General features: G+C 39.2%; 1 protein-coding gene across 2 annotated transcripts; it reads left to right on the plus strand.

Annotated features, from left to right (window-relative positions):
- Positions 1 to 14730: 14730 nt before the first annotated feature.
- Positions 14731 to 24657, plus strand: simc1 (SUMO interacting motifs containing 1). Of its 2 annotated transcripts, XM_049585319.1 has the most exons (11): positions 14731 to 14967; positions 15049 to 15301; positions 18225 to 19553; positions 19695 to 19942; positions 20096 to 20165; positions 20396 to 20556; positions 22201 to 22293; positions 22389 to 22520; positions 22920 to 23076; positions 23357 to 23441; positions 24332 to 24657. In XM_049585319.1, the coding sequence occupies exons 2-11, from the start codon at positions 15152 to 15154 to the stop codon at positions 24541 to 24543; spliced, it is 2637 nt and encodes an 878-aa protein (XP_049441276.1). In that variant the 5' UTR covers positions 14731 to 14967; positions 15049 to 15151; the 3' UTR covers positions 24544 to 24657. The 2 variants fall into 2 exon arrangements, with proteins under 2 accessions (XP_049441276.1, XP_049441277.1); XM_049585320.1 differs by lacking the exons at positions 14731 to 14967; positions 15049 to 15301 and having other exon boundaries at positions 19144 to 19265; positions 19420 to 19553.
- Positions 24658 to 24781: the final 124 nt, after the last annotated feature.

Genomic DNA, 24781 nt, shown 5'->3' on the forward strand with positions numbered 1-24781 from the left:
ACCTCATCTCAGGTTGCAGGTGATTTGCTACAGTAAACATTTTATCAAAAAAATTTCAGCCTGCAGAACTTTAGCCAGGACCCCATATGATTACTGCATATGCATAATTATAAGTGTGTGTGTGTTACAAGATCCTTGGCTCTGGTTGATGTGTATACTTGTGGGAGATAGCACACAAGGAAGTGGGAGAGGAGTGTGTGTGTGTGTGCGTGTCACACAGCCACACAGTGATTCACTTTCTTTTTTCAGAGATCACACATCTCTCCATGTCTCCCACCTTCCTCAAGTGTTGCTATTGCTGTCAGTAGGCTTGGCAGGTCTGGATAAATACATGACTGCTGACCTTTATTTGTGTCCCAAACAAACAAGATTTCCCCTTAAAGTTTTCCACACCCACACAGGAATATAAAATCACAAGCGGGTTAATGAAGCCTTAAAGGTCGCACGTGTCACTACATTCCCTGATGCAAGTTTCACCTTGAGTTTCTCCCAAAGTTTGGGATGGCTTTTTATCACCATAGCTACAATTATGTCAATTGGACTTTTTTTTTGTTAATTCTTAGCTTCTTTTAACAATTTCAAATTCTTAAGCAGGCGTGCCGCCATTTCTGTAGATCATTAAAATGGCCTTGAATATGTTTGAACTGGATCTGATCAACTTGTTTCATCAGCTGCTCCCTGAATTGGAATGCAGTATAAAGGACTTCATCTCTGATAAAGAGCTGTAATGGTTGTGTATACACATTCAGCGGAGGAAGGAGCTTTTAAATTTCACTTCCAAGACTCTAGAGAATAGGCTTCCTGCAAAAACACTTCAGTGAATGAGATCCTCCATCTCATTTTAAGGGAATGAAGACATTTGTAGCTGCTTTAAAATGACTCGTGTTCAGGGTGTTTGGTGTGATTTGGTTAGTGCGCTCGTTGACTGGGAGCTGTGGTTTAAAATGAAGACAAATGGATGAGGAAGAAGATGCAACATGTGAGTGCGAGGGCAAATCAAGCCTTATTTTATCTCACATAGTGGGATCAATTCACTACACTGTAAGGTGAGGAAAAATCCTTCCTTCTTAAGTATTGTGTCAACAACACTTCAACATTCACCCCATTTACACTGCAAAAGACGAGTGCTGACTCAGAGCCCATTGATGACTCACAAGTCATTATGGTTTGGTTATTGTAATAAACTATTAAATATGAGCTATCAGATGACGTAGATTGGAGGAAACATGAGTTGTGAATGCTTTGCTAAAGTGATTTAATTCATTCCATCTTTTAGATGGGGGTTATTTATGCTAAGAATGAGATCCAAGGCGTTGTTCAGTGAAGCAGTGTTCATTCACTGAATGAATGAGAGAATGAACAAAGCGTAGGACTACAGTTTGGACTCAGGAACAGGAAGAAAAGGTATTTGTTACCAAAATCAAATCTGTTTTTTCTACTTTTGAATTTGGTCTCAAATTAAGTGTTGGACAGGTACAGGCTATGGCCTATATTTAAACCTGCTGGTGGTGCTCAAAGACAATTTAGGGGATCACTAATGTCATATATCAGATACAAGGCTGGGCGACCAACATAACTTCAAGGATGAGAACCACTAGGCTATACATCTCATCTCGTCATATTCTGATACTTGGGCAGAAGCTTGCAGCCTTTTGCGTTGTATCACATGAACACTGGTCTCCTGGGTTAAAGTCCTGTGCTTGTTGAACCAGTTGTCCTCCCCTCCCACCTGCCCTAAGCAAAGTTATACTTTTCTAGTTATACAAAGATATACTTTATTGATCCCCAAGGGAAAATTCGAGGCACCTCGACAGTGCCCAGGAGGTGAACTGGCACCTCTCCAGCTACCAGTCCACACTCCATATTTGGTCTGGAGGGGGACTTAATCCGGCAACCGTCCGGTTCCAAACCCCACTAAACACCACTAAAAGATTTTCTATAGCTATGCTAGCACTGTGGCTCTAGCGAGGGCAATGTCATTCTGTGTGTCCGCTTATTCTGTCCAGACTGAAATAACTATGACCAAATACATGCAATAAGTGAATGTTAGCAGGCTAAACTACGATGGTGAACATGGTTAACATTATACCCTCTACGCTAGAGCTTTGATTGGGTCAAAATTACATCAGGCCCAACCTTACATGACATTTCAAAGCTTGACCAGAGTCCAAACCATGGCCACAGTTTTGGGTCTGAGCCTGATTAAAAACTGATATTTCCACTGCAAATTTTTTCTATATTAAAATTTTATTACAAGCTTAATTCGTCATTGTTTTCAGTGCTGTGACAGACATTTGTGACATTCGTAAATAGCCAAATTTGGGCACCAATCTGGTGCAAGCTGGACTGTTTGTAAATATGAGATGTTTATACGATTCAAACCTGCGGAAATGTTGAGAAATGAATGCTTGTCCCAAACTTGGCACGATGGGTTGGGCCCGATTGAGTAAGGGCAGATAATCAAAGCTCTACTTTATACATCAAAGCTCTACTTTATACATCTTAGCTTAGCTTTCGCATTCAGCTCAAAGCACTGTGGCCAAGTACACATAGCTGCTAGCACAACTGTAGACTCTTATTCTTGCTATAAAATGCCAAAGTTTTTACTCCTGTTACTTTGTGACACAAAGAAAGTTGTCTAATACCACATTAAGTGATTTCAAATTAGGTCTCATGGTCCCTGTCCTCCAGTGTCAGCTGTGAAAATGAAGTCATTTACCTCGCAGCAATTCTTGTTAACTCATAATCTCCACAATTTGCCACTTCTCTGATTCTGCTGCTGTGTACATGTCCCAGCTCTTGAAAGTGAACTGTTAGTATTCAAGGTATCCCTCTGCAGCTTGCAACCCGGCCAAGTGCTTATTAGAGCATTCACTGTGAATTTGACTTTGGCCCCGTTCCCTGTTATTCTTGCGTCAGCCTGCACTGTGCCATTGTGCCTTTTTATTATCGCAGAAAACATCTCTGTTTATTAACTATAAACGTTTTTCTTGGCACACAATGCTGCTGTCTCAGATACAGCACATTATTTACTGGAATGAAAAATGGGGAAAAGGAAAAGGAACAATTTCTGGCTTTTTTTAATCTTAACTTTTAATCATGATTGATTCACTAGTATTTTTTTCCTATTGGTTGAAAATCAGTTCCATTTAAAATCTCCCAAAAGCCACAGGACACACTAATATTGCATTAGAACACTAAGTACATTGACTTTTTATTTCATACAGTAAGATCCATGATTTCATGTACACTTTATTAGAATCTTAAAGGGCATCTGGTTGCTATCAGATTTCTAGTATAACCAAGGCTTCCACTCGTAACTCACAAACTTCCAACATCCATGAAATGAATGCTGTGCTATATTATATTTGACTTAGCTGTGCTAGACTGCGCTTTAATGGATGGACTATGAGAGAAGAAGCTGCATCCCTGAGAGAGGCATGGCAGCAGAATAAGGCATCTTAAAAATTGCACTTGACATGTTTGATTTTTTTTTTAGGTGTTTACAAAATGGCAGATTCCAAAATATCTTTTCATTCACCCCGACATGGTGCCCGGTAGTTCTTAGAACCAGTATACATAGCTGTCCACTGAAGGATCCTGTTGTGACATCCATCAGCCTCGGAGGTCACAGATTGCAGAGTGAGTCATCGGGCTCTGGTCCACCATCAGCCTCCTCTGTCTCTGGACCTGGCACGCTCTGCTAGTCAAATGAACCTTGTTAGGGGTACTGTACTGCTCCTCAACCAGAGAGAGAAAAACATAAAGAAAGTGACTAACATAGTCCTGGATTTGATGGCGGGATGTGTGGCAGGCATGGTCTAAACAGCTTAAGAGCATGACATGGATGTGGACAGCAAAACAAAAAAGTGAGGAGGTGGTTGCTGGAGACTTCTCAGACAGCGTCCTTGTGATACCCATCCCTGTCAAACTTTGTCAGACCTCTTTCTCTTGTTGTCTCTTTCGCGGTTTTGCGCTGACAGCTGACACTTGTTGGATCTGTAAGCTGTTTCACTTTCACCCCTCCATCTTCCTCTACCTGCCTCCCTCTCCCCTGTTGTCACGGCTCATTTCCATGAGATGGGGCTCTCTGCCCTGACCATCTGGTGGGGTTTTTTAGGATGCTCAGCCCTTTTCCCTTGCCATGCTGCTTTGTGGCAACAAACCTGTGGCCCTAGTGCTCATGTCTCTTTCTGCGTAATCACACAGGACCACAGGATACACTGCCTACATGCATCTGTGTCCAAAAGCTACTGTGACCCTGGCAAGAGCCTGGTGACCATTATCATCCCATGTAAATATAGATATTACAGGCAACCATGGCAATGATTGTTCCACTTGATGCTGTTTATTATAACTCTCACTGAAAATAACATAATCACAGGTTTAAGTGATTATGAGCAGACTATAAAAGGGGATAATGAACACCTATGGTTAAACAGCCCAGTAGCAATAAGAAAATGTTTGGCACTGTATGTTTCTGCAAACCAAGAATATGTTATATTTGTACTTTTCATATGTCACTTACATATGTCTCTTATTTTGACTTACAAGAAGGCAGTTTCACCAATCAGTAATTAGCCCTCCACACTTCTTATGCTGTGTTCACACCAAACGTGATGCGAATTTTCACATTGTGTTACTCGCCCGAGTTTGAATGCTACAATATTTTGTGTTGACTTGCTTCATATGCGTGAATAACTCGCATCATACGCGTGTGTAATCACTGAACTCATGAATAAACTTACACCGGTACATCCTCGGCATCATATGTCCCCAGAGGATTTCAATGCTGATTGGTTATCGGGCGTGAATTGGTCGCTGAAGTTTAGATTTTTTCAACTCTTGCAAATAAGTGTAAAGCTTCATTTGCGTATTTTGTGTCATTCGTATCGCTTCTCTCGTGCTGCCGGCCTGGCAGTAATTCACGTGTTATCGCATCTTTACATTGACTTTACATGTAATACACTGGCGCATATTGTTTTATTCGCACCCGTGCACCCGGTCGGTTTGCGCCTGGTTCACACCTGGTTCGCGTCCATTATGTTGTGCTCACACCAAACGTGTGTTGTGTTACTCGCGCGAGTTTGATTGCTAGAATATTTTACGTTGACACGAATAACTTGTGTGAAATCGCTGAATGGATGAATAAACTTCCGCTGGTACATCTTTGGCATCATGTGTCCCCAAAGGATCTCAATGTTGATTGGCTAGCACGGCGCAAACTAGTGGCTGAAGTTCAGATTTTTCAACAACGAATAAGTGTATTATGCAGAATCATGCTACTCACTTCAATTGCGCCGCTTAATTTGCTTCATTCATGTCCCGTCCATCATGTCTTTACATTTACTTTGCATGTAATTCACTGGCACTAACTGTTTTATTTGCGCCTGGTGTGAACACGACATTGGATAGTTTTATTAAAATAATAGGCTAAAAAGAGTAAAATTATCCAATTCTCCACAAAAAAAGATGAAAGAAAACTGTAAATATGTAATTTATAAAATATAAAAATGCATAACAGGCGTTAACCTCAATAATCACCACAGAACCACCCAGATTTACCTTATAAAGTACTTTTACTTAACTAAAAGCTCTGAGTTCTTATTCCACCACTGTTAAACACAGCCTGCCTGTGATCTCTCTGTAAATAGTTTAATAGGCATGATAATAAACGCTGAGACCTAATATAGAAAATAATGTACTCTGTGAAGGAGGCTTTGCATGGTGGTGCTCTTTACTTCCACCTTGTCTATTGTTTCTGGATATCAGTTCCACGTACTGTGTATTATGGCTTAGCCATCACTCAGACAGTGTGAAATATTATTCCTCCCTTGAAAACTACTATCACTCTGTGCCAAGAATATCTGGTATTTATTTATAGCTCTTTGATGAGGTATGCAGTCTGTCTCGAGGTATTAATGATGTTGATTGCACGCTTAAAACGGTTAAGACAGTGTTCTTCAGAGACTTCAGGGATTTTTCATGAGAAGATGCTTGATCCCCAGTTCTTTATTTAAATATTATTCATTCTATGCTAAATGTAGTAAGACAACAGATGTGACCTCTGACCTACCTCAGCGGAGAGTGTTGGCTAACTCCCCTATCAGTGTAACAGAGAGCCTGGACTGTCTGTCTGTCTGTCTGGGACAGGAGTTGTCAGTTCCTCCGTACACACATAGAGCTGTCTTTTCAGGCCCTCCTCTCTGCTTGCTTTATCTGCCATCTGAGATTAAAATGACTTGCCCTCATACTGTCTGATGACTCTATTGCTGTTATCAACCTTTTCTGCTCAGGCATGTTGTTGAACAATGATATTTTTTTGTGCCTTGTGTCCCTGGAGAACCTTTATACTTAGAGTAAGTTTTTTGCCTTGAAGCAAATACTCGTTCCCTGATTCTGCTCTTTAAAAATTTCTGGAACTTATAGATAAGCCCTCTTTTCAAAATCCTTGAAAATAAACTTTGTGGAGTTGTGATGTTTTTACTGCGCACTCATGATGGATAATAACTGTTCCCAGCATGCTTTGCAGCCTGTCCTTGTAGGCCTTCATATCCTGTGAGAATCTCTGCTGATGCAGCCCAAAGCGACGGAAAACAGGAAAATTACATTTCGTTTTTCTTTTGAGTCATTAGTTCTCTGTCAAGTATTTCAGACAGCTGATAACGACTGAAACTTAAAGGTACGCTATGCAGGAATTGTCGGCTACTGTTTGCGAGCAGTATCGCAAGCAAATGGGCGTCGCTGTATTTGTGTTTTTTGGGCACTGTGTCTGCGATTTTTGTGGCTCTCTCTTGGATACATGCAGCGAATGGTCTGGCACCTGATTGCTACCTCTTTATAAAGTCCCCAGCTCACCTACACACTGTGTTTAGGAACATCTTGAACACAGCAAAATAAAAATAGGAAAATACAGAGGGCTGAGTCTCTGTAGAAAAATATACTGCCACACATTTCTACCAGGTCAGAACTTCTGATCAAGAGGGATAATTCTATACATTTTTTTTTCCATAAGAACCCTGCATAGTGTACCCTCAACCTGCCTGAGGATTCTGTCAATTGCCAATTTACAGTATGTGTAGTGCACTCAACAAACAGTAAGTGGAACTAACCATATTGCGGGCTGAGACTGATGGCCTGTCCTTCAATCAAAAGTTGATGCACAGAAAACTCAAGCAACAACCTGAGAATTTCTCTCCTGTGAAAAATGTAGTTCGAAAGAGTAGGCTGCTATACACTTACAGGAAAGAAATAAGTTTATTTGGTTTCTTCCCAGAAGGTTGATAAAAAGACTGATATCATGAGTGGTAGAGGAAGATCCTTTACTTAAGTAAAAGCATTAATATTACACTGTAAAAACACTCTGTTACTGGTAAAAGTGTTGCATTGAAAATGTTTCTTGAGTAAAAGTATGTAATCCATTAGAAGAATTATGTACCAAAAGTAAAAGCACAGAAACACTGAAATCATTTAATAATTTACAATAATTAAAATGATAAGAAAAACAGCAAATCCTCAAGCATCTGCCACCATCAAGTGTCTGGCATAATTTTCTAATCATTTCTCTCATTTTCTTTACTTGTAAATTTTCAAATGGTTTGTGTGCAAAAGTCTTAATTTGTAAAGTAACCAGTAACTAAAGTTATCAAATAACTGTAGTGGAGTAAAGAGTATTATATTTCCCTCTGTAGTTTTGTGGACTAGAAGTAGAAAGTAGCATGAGAAAAAATACTCAAGTCAAGTAAAAGGACATCAAATTTGTACTTAAGGACATTACTTGAGAAATTGTGCATTAGTAAACTGTGATATCCACAACTGGATATCACTCTAATATCCGTCTGTTGGGCGGGTTTAGCTTAGCTTACCATAACAACTGGAAACAGAGGGAAACAGCTCTGTCCAAAGATACCAAAATCTGCCAACCAGCACTTCTAAAGCTCACTTATTCACGCACAATATATATTGTAATCCATACAAAGACTGATGTGTAAAAACAACATTTCATGGGGAGCTGTACGGGACTATTGAGCCCGGTCTCACTCCAAGGTCATCGAAATCCAGAGCTTGGTCAGTGACCTCGGGCGTCAGAAACCAATGATAAAAGGCATCCTTTAATGTTGGCATGCTACATGGCAGGTTGCCCTTAAAGTGTAACGGTGCCAGGCAGCGTTAGGGGGAAATGCGGTGGGACAATGACAAAAGTTAAGGTCCGAAAAAACAAACAACTTTTACCCGAGAGAGCGGTGTTTGCGTCCCGTAAGATTCTAAAGCCAAACCCTGTTCTTTTTTCCTAAACCTAACCACATGCTTTTGTTGCCTAGAGAGAAGGGAACAAATGTCAATTGGCGTTGCTGTACCAATGTTGTGCGTTCATTTTTAAAGAGACTGAATATAAACAGTGTATTTCCAGTGAAAACGGAAGTGAATCTCAAAAGAAGACACTACATGTAACAGGCAGAATATGAATGTGGAAAGTCCATAACCAAAACGTTAATATATGACGAGGTCGGAGTGAGAATGTGTTAGGCTATTTCTTGGCCAGGCTTCCTGGAGTCTTGGGGTTACCATGGGAGCAGTCCAGTCGCCAGAGGAAAATACGAATACATTTCATTTGCACATGCCATACGTATCATACCAATGTTTCTAAAGTGATGAAATATATTAGCTGACCTTTGTCACTGGGAGGTGGAGGGGATGGTAGATGGCATGTCACCCAAGTCAAGATGCCTGCCAGGCTGTAGACCACTACTACTTTTTTTTGGCAAACATTTGCTGCATTTCTCTGGGCCTTTGAGCCACTTAACCTGGGCGTTTTGACCCGTCCCTGCTATACTAGCGGTTTTTGTGACACCAAACGTGGCGTGGGCGTTTTAAGCCACAACAAGATCTTTTCCAAACCATAACCAAGTGTTTTTTGTGCCTACACAATATACTAATGTACTAATGTACAAATGCAATGAATCTGTGCTTTTATACAAATATTTTTTCTTGTGATGGATGGGAGACAACAGAAGGTCACTGTGCACAGCCAGGACATAGTCCCGCACACAACCCCCCCAAAAAAACACAAGGTAGCCGTACATGTATAACACATATAGACTCTAGCACTATGTCAAACATAGCAAACATAGTCTATTGCAATATTTTGACAGTCAATTGAATTCCACATTGTGAATTTTGATTTCATAGCTTGCTTTAAAAACAAAGACGCCCACACTTTTCTATTTTCAGTCCAGTGCTATTCATAGATCTCCTCAGACACGTCCATCTTAAGCCAATTGGCCTCCCATCAGATATCCCTGGTTTCCAATGCAAGTAAGTACTAATGAGTGCAGACGTGCTTTTGTTCACCCCTTAAAACAGGAAAATGCATGCTCTGTTGCTGATAAAGTATTCCATCCTTAGTCTGTGTCCATGTATGGGCTTCAAGCTCGGGGGCCTTTATTTATCATATGCGCCACAATTACAGAGAGGCAGTCGTTGGCAAAGTTTCAGGCTCCCTTAAACAATGGTAATTAATATATTTAAGAAAAAGAAATGACAATAAAATGAGAATCTGTTTTCAAAGTGAAGCAAATATGTGTGCTCCAGAACTGATGGCATTAAGACTGTACAAAGGGTAAGGATGATTTCTGACGCACAAGAGAAACCTTTACCACTTTATTTCTTTCTCTGCGTAGCATCCGAGTAAAGTCTTCACATTGCTCAATAGGTGTCAGGGGGTTGTGTACATCTGATTACGATGACTCATCCTGCCTGATATTCCTCACAAGGTTCACTGGTTGGAGGCATACGAGGTTAATGGCTCCTGTCATCCAATTACATGAGAATGCGGTGGCCAAAGAATTTACATTTCTTGGAAAAACAAGCTGCAGGATAATATTTTCTCGTGTCCTGGAATATCTCCTGTCCACAACACATGCATTTTGAACAACAAACAGAAGAGAAAGTGTGCTTTAAAGACAAATTATGTAACGCTGTAAACAAGGCTGTAAGTTGACAACAGTTCACTGTGCACATATTCCCCAGCGTAAGCAACGTGCTTATCACAATTACAATGTTCTTATCAAGTCAACCCACCAGTATATGTGTCTCAGCTCATCAAAAGGAAGCAGCTTTTAGTGATGCCGTGCACCGCAAAACACTCAAAGCTCTCATCCATGCTCGGAACAGGAAAGTAAGCTGTGAAATACCATGTATGACGTGGTTTCATGTGTCATCGGTGGATGGCTTACAAATACAGAAATGCATTACGTATGTTCCCTGCTACTCAACCCTGATACTGTGTTTATGTCATTATAACACAAGGGTTTGTGTAACACAGCTCAGTGGGTACAGAGTGCTAGAAATGCATCCCCAGAGATCAGAGAAGTAAGAGGAGAATGGAGTAAGCATTAGCTGGAGACGTGCCACACTTCAACTCATCACAGAGCCGCAGCAGGCGGCACCTTTGCACACAAAAAGGGGAGAAAAATACATTTGCCTGCCCGTGCTCTAAAGTTGAATACAACCATATAGAAACTCATCCAATCTTAAAGCAGGTCTTTCTCTGAGATGCTCTGCTCATGGTTTACTTAGGCGAATTTCCATGAGGAACACACAGATGTTTGATTGCTACAAACCATCCTGTGTAGGCTACATGGACGTATTTGACACATTCCAGAGTCTTTTGCACAGCATGAGTGCACTCCAGTGGTGGCATGTGAGATTACAGTGCCACAGAACTCACTGTAGATATTTGATGTTTATTTTTTTTGTGCATTTATAATAGCAAATTAAGCCTGTGGCACACATGGAACACATCCAGCATTTCAGTGATTTAGAGGTATACTTCAGCCCCAAAATGATCATGTGTAAATCAATTACTCCCCTCCTCATGGTATGCATGCATTTTAACTAAACCCTTACTATTTAAAACACTTCCACAGCGCCTGAGACTGTTTATGCGGAAATGTTTTAAATAGTAGCATTTCATTTGAGGACAACTGTATATGACTGCATTGTATTTGTGGATGAGTAACTCAAACAGGAGTGAATCATGAAATTGGATTTTTTTTTGAAGAAGAAGAAATAATGATTATGTAACGCATTAAATGTGAAATGTATTATATTCAGAAGCATGCTCACTCAATAAAAGATAAACAATTATTGTACAAAAAAAAAAAATAAAAATACAATTTCAACAAATAAATAAAAAAAATGTTGTTAAAGGGAAATGTGTTTAAAGAGGATCTTTTTCTGTCTCACATGTTACAGGACCAGTGTGGGGATCTAATGGCAGAAATTAAATATAATATTTATAATTATGTGTATTATCACCTGAAACTAAGCATCCTTGTGTTTTTGTTCTCTAAGAATTAACCCGTATCTACACAGGGAGCAAGTGTTCTTTCAGGAAGCCCACAATAGAATGATCCAGCAATGAGTCCTACAACCCGGAAATTAGTTCGCATTTTACTGCTCCCGGTTGCCTCGTCACAAAGTCAATGGGTTTTTTAAATGGGTTTTTTGTTGGATGCCTGATATAAAGTCTGTGGTTAACACAAGCCTCAGGGTCTTTCACTTTTTGTGCTATGACATAAAATACGTCAGTAAATACCCCACTCCTGAATTTTGAAGCTTCTCTGTGTCTTAATAAAGGCGGTTGCTTACAAGTGGCTCAATGAGACGACACAGCATCATCACGCCAAGCTGTGCCGAACATGGCCTTACAGTCTTGTTATGGTGGTGATGTTAGGTCATGTGATTGCAGTGTAGCTCATTTATAATCTAACATTATCTTTTTACTTTTGGTGACTGTACTCAAGCTTCAATGATCATGCAAGTGGTGTTCATTTGTGAAGACTATCTTGCAGAATAAAATGTGTAAGTATAGGCTTTTGTTTTCGTCAGTTATTCAAAATCCAATGGAAAATTGGATGTAAATCCCATTGGCTTTTTGATGATGTAATCAAACTAACTTCCCGATAGGCCTACAGAAAAACGCCATCTTTGGGGTACTCTATGTAATCCATTGGATACACAATGAAACATGCGAAAATACTACAAGGCCGGTAAATGTGACAGATTTCTTGTCTGCAGAGTGACGATGTAGAGAGAATTTCAACTGGTTTAGTCAGAACTTGATAGCCAGTCACTAGACGGGCATATAATGAGTGGTTTGGGTAAATTAAATGAGTAAAATGTGTCACAAAAGTTGTGTGTGGTGTAGGCTCGGGTTGTGAAGGGTCAGTGAATGTCTGTTAAAATGTCAGCAAACTTTCCAAGGGAAGGTAAACTTTTTGAATTTTGGACACTCCTACTATTCAATGCATTTGGCAAATGAATGCATTATGTCTGCTTACGATATGGTAAGGAGTTTGTTTCTATATGCAGGGTTCCCACACATTTTCATTGACAAAATTTCAAAACTTTTCCATGACTTTTCAAGGACCTGTATTTTTTCTTGCCCCTCTTGCTCTATGTGAAGGGAGAGACAGAGCGTAGAGAGAAAATGACCATGGTAGTCAACAAAATTACACATGGCAATACATATTAGAGCAAAGTTGCGTCGACAGCTACAAAATTTGCCATTTTGTTACATTACAGGGAGGCAGGGGTGTAAATATAGACAGTGCAGGCAGTGCAGGTGCCCTGGGGCACAAAAGGTGGGGGGCCCATAGAGAGGGACTAGGCTCTCCAACAATGTGTTGGGTGGAGAAAGGGCCCTTATGGGTGATTTATGCTTGAGTTCAAAGAAGCCATTTGCTATATATGCCCTTGAAAATGGCAGTCCCTCTTTGTCATGTTTGTTTTTTAATTTTTGTAGAATAGTCAAAAACATCTATAACAAAATATGCTTATTCTATAACTATAAATCAACTATTCTATAAATTTACTATTCTATAATTTAAATATTCTGTAACTATACATTAACTATTCTACAAAATAAAATACTTTATAAATCAATATTCTACAACTATAAATCAACTATATTATAAATCAAATTTTCTATAACTATAAAAAATATAACTATAGATCAACTATTCTATAAATTTACAATTCTATAATTTAAATATTATATAACTATACATTAACTATTAAATAAATCAAATATTCTACTACTATATATCAACTATAACTACATAAAAACAATTGTATAACTTAATCAACTCTATATAACATCCATAACACAACATCTTTATAATATTCATAACACGTCTATATGTCTATATAACATCTATAACACAAAATCTATATAACATCTATAAATCAACTATTCTATAACTATATAAAAACAATTGTATAACTTAATCAACATCTATATAACATCTGTAACACAACATTTATATAACATCTATAACACAACATCTATATAACATCTATAACACAAAATCTATATAACATCTATAACACAACATCTACATAACATCTATAACACATTTATATAACATCTATAACACAACATCTATATAACATCTATAACACAACATTTATATAACATCTATAACACAACATCTATATAACATCTATAACACAACATTTATATAACATCTATAACACAACATCTATATAACATCTATAACACAACATTTATATAACATCTATAACACAAAATCTATATAACATCTATAACACAACATTTATATAACATCGATAACACAACATCTATATAACATCTATAACACAACATTTATATAACATCGATAACACAACATCTATATAACATCCATAACACAACGTCTATTTAACATAGATCTATAAATCAACTATTCTATGACTATAAATTAATTATTCTATAAATCAAATATTGTGTAACTATAAATCAACTATTGAAATTGTTAAATTAATAAATTCTTAATTTCTTATTATCTAAGGTAGTTTTTGTTACAGACCTGCTCCACCCTTACACTCCTTCCTGCAGCCTCCACTCTTCCAATGCCAATCTTCTCACTGTCCCCAAGACCAAGCACAGAACCTGGGGGTACAGAGCCTTCTCCGTTGCTGCTCCCACCCTCTGGAACTCCCTCCCAAAACACATCCGTGACTGCACTGACCTCCCATCATTCAAATCACTACTCAAAACTCACCTGTTCCATTCTGCTTTTAATGTTTAGCTACTTTTTTATTCATTTATTTATTTATTTGTTTTTCACTCCCATTACTATTCCTCTTTGTCTTCGATATATTTTGCTGTAAATTGTTTATTATTGTTTTTTTGATGTGTTTTTAACCTATTCTGTAAAGTGACTTTGAGAACTTTGGAAAGCGCTTTATAAATAAAATGTATTATTATTATTATTATTATTATTATTATTATTATTATTAAATACAGTGTTGAAATTATCATGTGCTGAGAAGATATGTGCATGATAGCGTGCACTAGGGCCCACTGTAACTACCTTACACCTCTGCAGGGAAGGTTATCTGTGGAAGAATGCTGTATCAATGTCATCACACACAACAAATTCCATGACTTTTCCCAGACCTGGAAAATGTGATTATGAGATTCCTTGACCTTTCCATGACTTTGGGAGCCCTGCGTACAACATGCTACGTACAGCCTGAGCAAATAACCCCCATAGTCCTATTTTATTCCCATTACTTCCCAACATGATTATTTCTGGATTTTTTCAACCCTATTTTAGTAAGAAGATAAGTTTTATTAGTGGAAGTGATGGCAGGTGGAGTCCTCACCCTCCTGTACTGTAGGTGGTGTATGTGCAGCTGTGTCTCTAGCTGTCACCCGCCAAACTACAGAAGAAACATGACAACAAAAAACAGGAAGCGTCAAATTTCAGATGTGCCAGTTGTACAGTTGAATCAACCACATGGACGCCATGTCATCGGATTGTGTTTATCAGATGTATCATAAGGTTTAAGCTTGTTAGTTAACTCGCTGCGTCCCGGGAATCATGAAGAGACAGTCATATTCAAAACCACTGGCGAGGAACAAGGAAACAAGGAAATGCCACCACACGCCCTGAGGTTACATGTCATTACTAAAGCTGTTAGCTTGTGTTGTGTTTTAACGAGAACGTCACACATTAACGTCTTGTCTTTCTTTAGGACCGGGGCGACTGTCATGGCTCCGCCTAAGGTGATACTGGATATTACCCGCATTATCTGCTGAAGTTTCCGTGTTGTAAGAGGTTGAAGAGAGTGAGGAGAAATGGCTGATGTGATCACCCTCAGCTCTGACAGCGAGAAGGACGACTCTGATGTGGAGATTATCGGCTGCTACAGTAACGTCATGACCAAAGATGACCCTCTGCCTCTCACAGCAGTGCGAGTGCACGTTGACGACATCAACGTCTCACCGGTAAGCTAACAACGTAGCTACTCTTGACCGTCGCGTAGAAACCGGTGCTAACGCTAGCTAACTTTTAATGTCCTCTAGATGTCGCTGCAGCTAAACCTTAGCTAGCTATTTAACGCAGTTTAAACAGAGAAACGCCAACAAACACAGCCTTATGGTATGTCTCAGGTACAGCCTGCTCACTTAGCGCCATCTTCAGGCAAGGAAACATTATCTCCTCCATTTTCGCTGGCTCGTCACGGTGAGGTAAAGCTAACAGTAGTCCTTAAGGTTAAAACCTGACATGTTATTGGGCTGTTCATGTTATTATAATAACATTATACAAATTTTAACTTTGTTTTGTACTGTGTCTATTCTCATATGCATGTCATAATGAAATATTTTTATTATTTGAGCACTAGCTATGTGCCCCTGCGCTGCTAGCATTATCTGCCCCACCCTGGCTAGCTTAAATTAGTGTGTTAAACAATGCGATAATATTTGTGTTAGTGTGTATATCCATATTAGTTATGGTTTGTTCTCCTTAATGTAGTATTTTTTTCAATATTTTATTCATTTTTAACTTTAGCTAACATTGAGTGCCCCCAGGAATGACTCCTAAAAGCCTGAATGAGTTAGCATTTTAGCACTTCCGGTTCCCTCCTCTCAAAGTCAATGGGTTTTTGTTAAGATGCTTGAAATAAGGTCTGTGGTTAACACTAGCTTAAGAAATGTTCACAGTTTGTTCCACAACATAAAATGCGTCAGTAAATACCCCACTCACGAACTTTGAAGCTTCAGTGCGTCTTACAAAAGGTCGTTGTCAGTCATGTGACAGTAGAGTAGTTTGTTTATAGCCTTTTATTTCTGGCAACAGCATTTAGGCTTCACTAATCATAAAAGTGGTGTTCATTTGTGAAGATTGTCTTGCTGAACAAATGTGTAAGTATCATAATTGTTTGCCACAGAGCTTATTTTCACCAACAATCAAAAATACCACGGAAAAATCCCAACCGCTTTTTGACGAGGGAACCTGTGTGATGCTTATTTCCGTGTCAGCTTACAGACATCCGTTGTCCCTGGGCACTCTGTTTCCATATTTACATATTGCTCATTGATAAGCATTGTTGTCCACAATGGCCTTATACACCCAGACACATACTGTAAAAGGGAGTGCCTCCTCTGTAATAAGGGTATGGAAAACTCTAACTTCAGAGAATCAGATCACAACCTGTCAACATCTCAACCACTGACCAATCAGATCAAGTGTCCCAACATGTACAAAAGTGCAGAGTGACAGGTAAAAAAGAGTAGGCCCATATATAATGTTAGAGGTCAGTAAAATCACTTTATTGTTCCAGGGTTCTTGTCACACTCAGAGCCTCTATCAAAAGGAGAGATCAATTACACCGCTAAACACATAATGATGATTTAAGCTGCATTTTAACTTAAGCAAAGTTTTTTTTTTAATCCCCAGAGTGATAGCTGACAGTGTGGCTATATTTATACTTTGATTTAATCACTGCTGCTCAACATAATACAAGACACCTGAGTGATGATAACTGGAAATAATAACAAAAGATTTTATTAGAAAATGAATCCACACAGTGTTAATTGGCTGACATTTATGTCAGATAGACCTCATCAGTCTTTAACTAGGCTACTTTTAAGTTAAACTGGCTTCATAATACAGGCCTTGGAGGAAGGGTCCTAACATACAAACACAAGTTTGTGTAAAATTCAGGACTTTTTTGTAATACTTTGTATTTCTGAACATTTTTAACATTCAATAAGTACCGAAGCAAAAGAAAATAAAGAAAAGTAGTAAACAAGGAAAAGAAAAACGGACCAATATGAGGTCATGGGATGTTTAAAAAGTCATAACAAATTTTCTTTATTTAAAGTAGGATTTCACATATGGTGCATGCAATAATCATGTGAAATCTATCTCAATAGCTTAATGAACACACCATTTTCTCCACCATTTTTCTCCCAACTCTTTAAAGTCATATCAAATAGGTCATCTGTTCCAGAAGATCAAAGTGTGTAACAGTATTAACAAAGAGGCTAGCAGTAGGGCTGTTTTTCTGGAGCCAGTATTTTGTAATGGCCTTTTTACTTGCTGCCAGCATGATCTGTAGTAGATAGGTATCATCTGTACTTAGTCTATCAGGAATTTGTCCAAGATAAAGGGATGTGAATGCTGTACTAATATTAAAACCCAAAGTTTTTGAGATGATTGTCACTATTTCCCTCCAGAAAGTCTGAATAGAAGGACAAGACCAGAAAATATCAGCATGGCCAACCATGATTTCCCCACATTCCCTCCGGCAGCATAGCTGGGTGCCATTTTGTTTAGACTTCTGTCTGGGCGTGATGAAAAAGTGAATCAGGTTTTTCCGGGGGTTAGTGGAGGTTGACTGTATTTTCCAGGCATTCAGCCACATGTCCTCAGTTGTCATTCTAATGTCCAGCTCTTTTTCCAATCGTTTCACACAGTCTGTAGTGTCCTTACTCAGTGATGTGATACAGTGTTATATCTTGCTTATTAAACCATTATTGCTTCCTGAGTTATAAGCATCAATAAATATATGAGTGACAGTTGGTGGTTCTCTGGGATTAATAAGATTCAGGATTTGACATTGTGACTTTGCCTGTAAAACATCTGTGCCAACTAAACAATATTCAGAAAGCAGATCCATGTAAATTACAAAAAGAGTGCAATGAATCACCTTATAATTTCACACATAACATGTTCAAAAATTCACAACTAAGCAATGCTACAGTAGCATTTGTACTTACTTTGATTTATGGTCAGTCAGTAACTATATTCCTTTGAATAGGCGAGGAGAAATGTATTTATACCGACAGTATCAGATGCCATACACTCTATAGTTATATAAGCAACCACATAATTTATTGATATGTTTATTTTTCCCTTTTCTAGCTTTATATTGACCTCAAGGATCCTAAATGGACTCTTCCAGAGCTGAAGTTGCGTGCAAGGCGAAAATCCCCTGCCGTGACAGTGGTGGACCTGACTGAGGGCGATGTAGATGATGAGACAAAACAGGAGACGGCTAATTTGCCACCAGATGACCCTCTAATAGTAAAAGAAAGTGCAACCAAAAACCAAACTTCAAACAATCAAGATTTTAACTTACAGAAAAGCTCTTCAAGAGACCCAACCGTTACTGCGCTACAGCCGGACTGTAGTAACTTAAAGCCAAAGAAGAGGCGCCTGGACTCTCAAACACAACACCAAGAGCAGACTGATAACGCACACCATCACACAGCATTTGTAAAACTGAGACGATTGCCTTGTCTTGAAACTCATGTTGCTTTAAACAAAAATTGCACACAAATGTCACTGCACCTTAGTCAACTAGACAATACAAGTGAAACTGCAAAATGCATTAGTAATTTGAGAACTACCACAACAAATGGCCCTCACACAGATCCCTCATTAGATGAGTCTCCTCCTAAGGTGGTTGAATCTCTCATCAGACAGGAGGAACAAGAGAGCAATAATGAATTTACAAACACACAGTTAAATGCTAATATATCTCAGCATCTACAGAGCCCAGCTGACCACCCCTGCTCAGATAAAGGGGGCACTGATGCAACCTTAAAGGAGCACAGCACTCATGAAGATGAGAGGGATGACTTTTGCTCATCCGTGCTCATCCCTTCTCCAACATCCTGTTCTCCATCTCAGGATAAAGCACAGGGTTCCTTACAAAGAGAAGTCCTCTCCTCCAAACTGGAACAACTGGGATTAGACAAAGCACAATTCAGTCAAAGCCATCTCTCTGATCACTCATCCTCGCACTATTCTACCACTCTACCAAACCCTTCGGAGCCTTATACCCTTGACTCTCTGTCCCAAACAGGTACCATATCTCATAACCCAATGAGCCAAGTCGACCCAGCGCCCACCTCTGAGTCTACACTAGCTGAGAAAACGCCTGAGTGGCAATTGGAGGAGGTAAACAATGACGAGGCCTCTAACAGCTCTGACTGTTTGCGCTTTAGCATCCCCAGTGAACCTCCTTTATCTGAGAACATGGATGACGAATCTGGGGCCGGGACATACAGAGGCGATCTGATCATTGACAGTCCTGTGTCTCTTCTTTGGCAAGAGGGGAGTGACGGAGACGAAGGGAACAAAGAGAGCAGATTTGATATGGACTTCAGGGCAGCCAGTAAAGAGGACAGGCAATTTGTGTGTCCGGTTACACTCAGGAAAATAATGTCTGGACCAGCTCAAGCACTGGTAAGAGACATTTCTCCAGATCTTTGCTTTTTTTTCTGCTGCTCTCTTCACACATGTGCTAGGCTGAATTTACAGCATTTTTTTCCTTTTTAAGTTTTTTTTTGTTTTCTTTTGGTTTTTTTTTTGGTTTTTTTTTTTTAGTTCAATGAGGAAGATGACGGATTTGGAACCCCAGAGGTGCTGTGTCGTCAGAGCCTGAGCCTGGTTTACAGTACCATCGATGAGGGCTACCCAGAGGGCACTTTGCAGCTCTTGTCTGACCTGCTACAGCCTGGTTACTATCCCCCCAGAGATATCACCTCCCACCTGCTGCGTGGCATTCTGCTCGACCCACAGTGCCCTTATCACCTGTGCGTGCAGGCCTTTAATCTGTTAATGAGGACACAGAGGTGAGGTAACCATAGGAATAAGAGTTAATAGTAGTGTGTTATATATAGCTTTTCCTATTGAAATTCTTGATCTGACCTTTATGTTCTCTCTACCATTTTCCTCTCCCCTTTCCATCTTTGAATTCAGAGATTAAATCTGCTTTCTAATTGCAGACATCACATGGCGGATAAAACCACTATTCCATGGGACTGGGAGTTGTTGACCTCAGTCATGACCAGTCAGGTACTGTCACTGAATATATACGGCAATTTAAGGCACCACCAGTGTTGCTGAACAAGATTGTTTTTCGATAAGATTTTGGTTGCTATATTATGAAATAGGCTTTTTAAAATCATTTCTCGTGTGTCAGTATCTTCTGGAAGAACCAAAGTCACATTGTTGCATTGAATAAACATATTTACAGATCTCAGTAAACTGGCACTTGTCCATCTGTGCCCCTCTTGCTTCCTTAGGACCATACAAAGAGACATCAATGTGAGGTTGTGCGTATGCTCCTGGAATATGTTGTGCAGACTTTGGAAGATGACTTCCAGGCCAAATGCTCCGTCTCTGCCCTCAACCGCTCCATCGCCAAGGAAGTATTGTCATGTGATCAGCAGTTCCATCGCATCAGGTGAGTATGGTAACCTGGGGCCTGTATAGCTAAGTGCAGTTAGAGGGTTAGTCAGCTGACTGTAGACTTAACCTTAGAGTTTTGTTTTTCAGTGTACATGACCATGATAATATACTGTTGACATTATTTGGAAACTGTAGTTTTGTGATACTCTTTAATGGTATATTACTGATAGGTGTTACTAATTAGTCCTCTGTCATTTACATGTCACCTCTCAATGGGTCTCATTCACATATAGTGCATATGCACAAATCTGTTTCTTTAACCATGTATCTAAACATATTAAGCCGGGATTAATCAATATTTTCGTACCTGAATTTGTTTGTACTCAGCAAACAACTTTAGAACTGACTCAGACCATGTCTTCACACAAATGACGAAGGCCTGACTGTCTTTTTCTTCTAGACAAGTCGACTAGTCTAATTTAAACATCAGTTTAAACATCAGGGAAATTTGTTCGGAGCATCCCTAGTTTTTATAGAGTTGGCCCATCATGATCAGCCACTCCCACCAGTTTCTAGAGCCATGAAATTACACACATGTAGCCAATGTCAGTTGTTAGCCAAATGGTGAATATCCAAGAGTCTGATTTACCTCCGAGCAGGTGTTAAAATATCTAGCCCTACTGTAAGATATTGCAGTCAGTGTGTTCAGGAGAGAGTGCGTTTTCAGAGACGGACATAACTTGAGAGAGTGACAAACGGCTTATCAGCTGTTTCTGACTGCCAAGACAAGATTTGCTGCTGCTATGCAATTTCCTGGAACAGCATCAAACTGATTGGACACTCGATACCTTCTCAGGTTCAAGTCATGTCTGCCATTGGTTTCCTGGCTACACTGGCATACCAGAGGGAAATAGCAGATCAGGCTGGAGCATATTTCCTTATATAGACATAGGGGTGTGGCAGAATGCTGATTGCAGATAGTGGATACGCGCCTGTCAGTTTAGAATCATTCCAACTCACTAACATACCCATGGTGGTAAGAACAAAATTGGTTGGTGCACACTTGTCATGAATCAGACGGTAACTTTGCATGCTCACTTATTATGTACACACAGTAAGAAAATTTCTACACACATTTTAGTGAGTGAGGCCCAATGTGCGGAATACTGCACAGCAAACTTCTTCATAGCATGTTTACTTCAAGGCACCAAAACATGTTAACACACAAAGAACCGTTCCTATACACTGTCTGTTGTAATCTACATTGACTGTGCTTTCTGCCACTGCAATGTCGGAATTTCCCTGTGTGTCATAGAGTGGCCTCTGAATTTAAATACACTGCTCTTCTCTGTTGATATTATATGTTCTTGGGTGTTTGCCAAAAACCCAGCCTCCTGGGTGCTCTAAATGAAACTCATAGCTGCCGAAGGAAAGCAAGAGTTAACACAGCTGGTCAGCAACCAGGTTTGTGAGAACAGATATTTCAGATTATGGTTTGAAAGATAGTTATTTTAAACAGGCAGACCACCAAAAATTTAAACTCGCTATGAGATACATGCCAAATTGTGACATAATACATAATTACAAATCAATTTATGTCAGGCGGATCACATTACAGTCCATAGATAAACATCAGTGCAAGTTTTTAATTTATATTTTTCATTTGATATAGTAATACTGTTGTTGTGTTGTTCTCCAGGGATGTCATCAAGTGGCTCTTTTCTGCCATTATAAAGTCAACAGAGCATCGAGAGTGTAAAGAAGCAGCCAAAGAGAGAGATGAACAAATCAGGTGAAATCCAAATTTATATCTATACATATCATATCATGATGGCTGCTTCAGTGCCTCCGTTTTTCCAATTCCTTTTGTCCCGTTGTCCCATGCAGAATGGTGTTCATCTTCCAGAGGATGCTGTCCTTGGCTCTGGAGGTGGACCGCTCTCCAGCTCTAAACTCGGCCAAGCTGTCCCAGGAGCTCTTCCATATGCTCATCAGCGATATACCTCTACGAGCACACAGGTGAGGAGGAGAGATCAGACGAGGGTAGGAGGCAAGATAAGCAGGATATCACCATCAAGGGAAAGCTATATAGCCTACCTTTTCCTGTGGATTGTACCACTGGAGTAACCATAGACTTGTACAGGTGTCAGTTATGATTTTTAATTATGAAATTAGTACATTTAATGAATGGACAAACAAAAAGGATATTAAAATATATTTTCATTCATGTAAAAATAATTTCAATATGGTTGCTTAACTGGCAATGTATTTCAGCATTTTATGAATAGTCTTTAAATGTATAATTTAAGTAATGTCTGATGAAACACAGAAACAATATAGAATTATTCTAAAGGCACAATGTGCCTCTTTCCCCTAGTTTTCCAAGCAATCACTGACTAATCTGTTTCTGACTCCCAGAATGTTGTTGCTCGAGAGCCTGCAGAGCAAGCTGCTGAGATGTAAGCTGTTGGAACATCTGTTGGACTATGCATGCCCAATGAAAATCTCTCTGCCCATGTCACTCAGTCTCCTGCTTCACTTTCTGAAGTTCTGCACTTTGGCACCAGACCCTTCGGTGAATATCACTCTTGCATCTTGTTCTCATTGTCACCTTATTGGCCAGCATTTGGTCTTCACGGATGTAGTGGTGTTAACATATCTAATGTAACAACTGATTCTGAGTTAATACCCCCCACATTCACAGATGTACTGGTATTACTGTTATTTTACTGGTATTAGTTTACTTTTACAATTCCCCATTAAGACTTTAGGATGTATCTTTGATTTACGATGGGGAAATCTAACACTTAAAAGTTAGCTATTCAGTGCAACTGATCGATGACTGTATTCTCCAGGACGGTACTGAAAGGTGGCACAAGTGGGAAGAGCTGGTCCATCTTCTCTGGATGCTGCTGCTCAGCTACAACAAAGCAATGAAAGGTGAGATGTTGGTCAGTTCCAACACAGTGCACAACAGCAGCTACAGCTATAATCATAAAATGGCTCCCTATAAATTATGTTAAATTTAAGAGAACATCATTTTTGGTCGTGACAGATAAGCTTGTCTGAGAATGATGAGACAAGTGCTCATTATACACAGCCACAGTTCAGTAAATTACAAAAATATATGGGGACTCAGGTGATCTTTTCAAAACCAACATCTTTCCTGAAGAAGCCAGCTTTCGAATGTCCTGCTGCCAGGAAGCAGACAGTGCTCGGAGCCTGTAGGAAACCTCAGACTCCAGCGAATGTGCAATATGTGGTGTGATGCCATATGGGATTGTACTGAGCTGCTTTATTGGGATCTTCTTTCGTGCTGTAGAGAAAGAAAAGGCAGTGTTCTTAATTTGGTTAAAAAAGATCAAACAATAGCAAGATTATTATGATTATGAGGTCAAACGTCTCTCCCCGTCCTCTCTACTTATCATTATTCACCATTATTTTCCACTTGTATATTTCTGTCTTTGGTTAATCAGTGGCAACTATTGTGCATGAACTCTAGTGAATACTTTTTTTAACGTCTTGAGTTATATAAAATATAATAGTGGTAAACGTTACACATATTTTTTTAACATTCCTGTGCTGTCCTTAAGATTTTATGTGTTTAATTTTTGACTCAAAGTCACCTGTATTAAGATTTTTCTGTCATCAATAAATATAAACTATATTTGTGATAGTCTGATTTTATCTCTCCTGTCCTGGAGACTCCTTTTAAGACAGGTTACATACAATTTTTTAATAAAATCATACCAGATCCCTGAATAATATATACATTTCAACAATAAGCCCACTTTGGTTTACTCCTAACTTCTTTAATTTGTTACGCCCAGGCTATCTGTGCAACTCAGTCTCCGAACAAAGAGGCAGAGTCGTCAACTTGGTCTACAAGCCAGATGATATCGTATCTAAGCCCGCCATTTGTGAGGCAGTGGAGGCCTTCCTGTCCAGATCCCAGGCTGACATCGGCCAAGCTTTACCTCTCCATGTGGAGGAGTCCCTCACCTATCTACAGGATCACCTGTTAGATGTCTGTCAGTGTTGAATTTTAAAAATAAAAATGTGTGTGTGTGTTCATTTTCTTGGACGATTAATAAACCATTGTACTAATTTAATATTTATATATTTTTGTAAGAGTTGAATAAATAAACGAGTTGAATATTTTTTTTGTATTTTAAATAAAGGCCTTGTTGGGTCAGTCTGATTATAAAGACATGTGGCATCTCTTAATTGCTATAATCTTTGTATATCCGTTTCTCATTAAGGACAATCATCCCATGATC

Source organism: Epinephelus fuscoguttatus, linkage group LG9 (assembly GCF_011397635.1).
Source record: "Epinephelus fuscoguttatus linkage group LG9, E.fuscoguttatus.final_Chr_v1".
Taxonomy (NCBI): domain Eukaryota; kingdom Metazoa; phylum Chordata; class Actinopteri; order Perciformes; family Serranidae; genus Epinephelus; species Epinephelus fuscoguttatus.

Excerpts from the sequence above, each read along its gene's own strand:
- simc1 (XM_049585319.1), top strand. The coding sequence starts at position 15,152 with ATGGCTGATGTGATCACCCTCAGCTCTGACAGCGAGAAGGACGACTCT. Across the intron at positions 22,521-22,919 it reads ATACCTCTACGAGCACACAG|AATGTTGTTGCTCGAGAGCC; the intron begins GTGAGGAGGAGA and ends TCTGACTCCCAG. Across the intron at positions 23,442-24,331 it reads CTACAACAAAGCAATGAAAG|GCTATCTGTGCAACTCAGTC; the intron begins GTGAGATGTTGG and ends TGTTACGCCCAG.